A 3,646-nucleotide genomic window follows, 5' to 3' on the forward strand; every position below is an offset into this window, starting at 1 on the left:
AGAAAGCCCTCTTCGTGGTTTCCCTCCCCTATTCAGCAAGTCCCTGTGCTGTTTATAAATTCTATAATATAGTATTTTATTCTGTTGACTTAAGTCAAATAGATTCTGCAAATGTTCCTGGGAGAAGAAACACTTTGACTCCTGTAGAAACATCTGTACCTCAGTCTGTAAGGTCTTTTCCTGAAGGCATACTTTCTGTCTGGAGGGAGAGTGAGGATTCTGGTTATCTGGGTAAGCCAGAGTGTAGACCCCTGAAGGACACGGGAACCCAGGGGGTTAGAGACAGCTTGCTCCCACTGCTCAGTTTCGTCTCAGGATGTTCACGGCCAGTGAGGTCCACCTCCAGCTGAAGCTCATCCTTGTGGCCTCTGACTCTGCTCTTTGAGTTCCTGGGTGGCTCAGGTTCTTTTTCTCTACTCTGCCAACTCAGCCCAGAGCGGCCACCTTCAGGGCGCCTCCAGGCTGGTTCTCTGTGTGTTCATTTGCTGGGCAGGTGTGAGTGCCCCAGAGGCACCGTTACGATGATGGTGTCGTCAGTCAGGAGTGCCCCAGGAGCTGCAGGAAGGGAAGGGACAGTGCTCATTGGCTTCAGTCCCAATTCCCCTCCCTACTCCTGGAGCCCTGGCATGATGCAGCTGTTGTTTTCTGTGTCCTGTCCTGTGTCCTCTCTCTGCTCGGGGAGCAACCGTGTCCTCCATGGAACTTAAGTGAGCAGAGGGAGGGCGAGAGATGCAGCAGGACAAGAGCAGTCTCCCTCCTCCTTGATGGCACACAGGCAGACACTGAGGCGTCATTGTGCCTGTGATGCTGGGTGGTGACAGAAACTAGCCACCTTCCCTTCTACACCTGGGCCACTGTGCAGCTGGAACTATGGTCCACATCCCACCCTGCCATTCTTGTTATTAAATGTGTCTGATAAACCTCTGACCTTTCCGACACTCTTCTGATGGTGTGCTGTCCCGAGAGAATTGTTTTCATGTGTTTACCGCCTGATTACGGAGCCTGTTCTGCTTGATTTCCTTGTTCACTCTCTAATTTGGTAGCACCTTATTTTACAGTCCACTAACTTTGTTGAAAATAAATTCACTTTACCTGTGTGGTCAGTATTACTCATTTGATAATGTAAGTACCATATTAGGGCGCGGTGAGCGCGTAGTAAGTGCCCATCATTACAAGGTAAAAATATACGGCAGGTTTATTTTATCTCTAAGCTCCACACAGGGTGGCAGAGTAATTACTTTCAGACCCATTAAGTGTACTTACCGCAAAATCTGCCTGGAGATGGGCTATGCAGTTAGCCCTTGCCACCTCCAATCTCCACGCACTTTCCCAGCCTGCACCTCTTTTAGGTAAATCTCTCACGCCAAGTTGCAGGAGCCGTCACGGATCTGGGTCAGCAGTAAACCATGCCCAACGCACATCTAGAAAATGAGTCGAAAGCAGCTACCAGGTTCCTTGGGGGGTAGGGCGACACCCGCATTCTAAATCCAAACTAACGCTGTTATTTTTGCTTTGCCCATGCGTTCACTAGGATGGCGTGGGAGAGGTACGGGACGGGCAGCATGTGCACTTAGAGCAGCCCCTGCATGGGACAGCAGTGGAGCCTAGCATTGCACTGGGGCTCAGAAACGGTCCCCGTGGATGTGACAGTGCCTGGGACCCAGACCTTCGTATCCCACCTCAGAAATTCTCCCATCATGATTGGATCAACCCTAAACTGACGTTGTCAGGGTCTCTGCATCCGTATGACCCGTGCCAAGCTAAAATCCACATTTGCGATTTCTGGTCTTCTCTGGACCACTGTCTGCAAACGCATGTCCTCCGGTCATATAAACGCAGAGCAGTTCACTCCTGTGTTGTCATCGTGTGTGGGTCTGTCACCCTCAAATAAGGAAATATATATATATACGTATAAATACTTCGCAGGTAACTATAATTCCTGAAATAAGTAATGGAAGGAATTGTCTGTAATTTTACTAGAAAAATATGATTTCCTTTCTCTTCTCTTCAAGAGCCTGTGCTGCGGTAAGCTACCCTAATGCAGTTAAGATATGTGACTAGCATCCCTTCGATGTACTCGTGGCCATCACACAGCAGCGGTGCCACTCGTGGCCAGCTACATGCTTCATTTTCTCCGAACAGTCGCCCCAGAAGTCCAATAGCATTTCATTCCGTGTCCTGGGGTGGCTCTACGGCTTCGCATCCCGGCTGGCCACTCAGAACCTCTCTTGTGTCTTTCAGGCATTGAGAGTGCCAGCGACATTGCTCTGTACTCGGGCTTGGGTGCTGCCGTCGTAGCCGTCGCTGTCCTGGTCATTGGCGTCACCCTTTACAGACGGAGCCACAGTGACTACGGTGTGGACGTCATTGACTCTTCTGCGCTGACAGGTGGCTTCCAGACCTTCAACTTCAAAACAGTCCGTCAAGGTTAGCGGCATGGGTGCCTTGACACCTCGTGCTCAGGGCCATAGACTACGCTCACACAGGCTCCCAGCCTTCTCCCCGGCCTGTGCGAAGGTAGCTCGTGGCATTGGGAGACGCCACCAAGTTGCCTCTGCCCATGAGGAGACCAGGCAGGAGGAGAAGCTCTGCTTGTGTCCACGGCCGCTGTGAGCACAGACGGGCCTTGGTTCACTACCAGCAGCGTTTTAAATGACACATTTCCATGACTACCCTAGATTGCTCTCACTGAGTTATCTCAAATTATCCAACTTTTTGTTTTAAGAAGCCTGCTTTCAGGCTACATATTTAATTTAGCTGACTAAAATACTGATTATTCGAAGCTGAGGACCAACTCCCAACCACAACATCCCAGGTATTTTTATTATACTACTTATGAGGTGGAGTTATTTCTGCTACTTTTATTTTAAATATGTAAAAGAACTTCAGAGACTATATGATAGTCAAAGGAAAAAAGTGGAATTCTAGCCTAAATGACTCTCAGCTGTTCCCAAATCCAAGCAATCTTTTGTTGAGGGGGAAGGAAACTCTTATCATGTCAACCTATAGCCATACTCATTTTCAAAACAGAAAATCATCTAAATTTTTTATATGAACTAAGTTTATTCCTGATTTCAACACAGGGATGAGACACACTTGGATTTCATTTTAGAAAAAAATAAAAGTGTCTCTCTTCAGAGAACAAAGTTTTCTTCCTTGGCCCTCGTTGTCAATGGTGTCCCCCTTAGTTCCGTTTAGAGCATGTCTGCTGTGTCCCTGCAGCAGAGCATGCTGTGCATGGCAGCAGGCTCCTGAAGTGGAATCCCAAGTGTACTGGAAGAAGAAACTGATTGATGGCCAGAGAGACCAGAGTGCCTTAGCCTTGCACCGTTCACCTCGGGGTCCCTCAGTGCTGGACCTCACAGAGATGCATCCCCTAGACTCGAGTACACAGCATGGGACTCAGAAATCAATATAGTGAGGGACTGGTTTTACGTGGTATAAGAAACTAAAAATGTATGCCCATAAAGTAATAAAATATCAATAGCTTAGACAATTATACTTGACAATAGAGAAATATATTAGAGTGAGAAACAGGTTCATGTATAAGTCCCCAGTCTATGAAATCAGATTTGAAATTTTTTTAAAAGAATTATTTATTTTATTTATTATTATTGTAGTTTGACCAGAGAGAGAAAGGGAAAGA

General features: G+C 47.4%; 1 protein-coding gene across 1 annotated transcript in view; it reads left to right on the plus strand.

Annotated features, from left to right (window-relative positions):
* Positions 1–3,646, plus strand: part of UNC5D (unc-5 netrin receptor D) — a 274,310-nt gene that overhangs the window by 193,039 nt on the left and 77,625 nt on the right. The window contains exons 12-13 of the mRNA XM_027770563.1: positions 1,532–1,546; positions 2,242–2,427. Of these exons, the coding sequence (XP_027626364.1) occupies positions 1,532–1,546; positions 2,242–2,427 (201 nt within the window). The remainder of the gene's footprint in view (positions 1–1,531; positions 1,547–2,241; positions 2,428–3,646) is intronic.

This window comes from Tupaia chinensis, unplaced genomic scaffold, assembly GCF_000334495.1.
Source record: "Tupaia chinensis unplaced genomic scaffold, TupChi_1.0 Scaffold000144_1, whole genome shotgun sequence".
Taxonomy (NCBI): domain Eukaryota; kingdom Metazoa; phylum Chordata; class Mammalia; order Scandentia; family Tupaiidae; genus Tupaia; species Tupaia belangeri.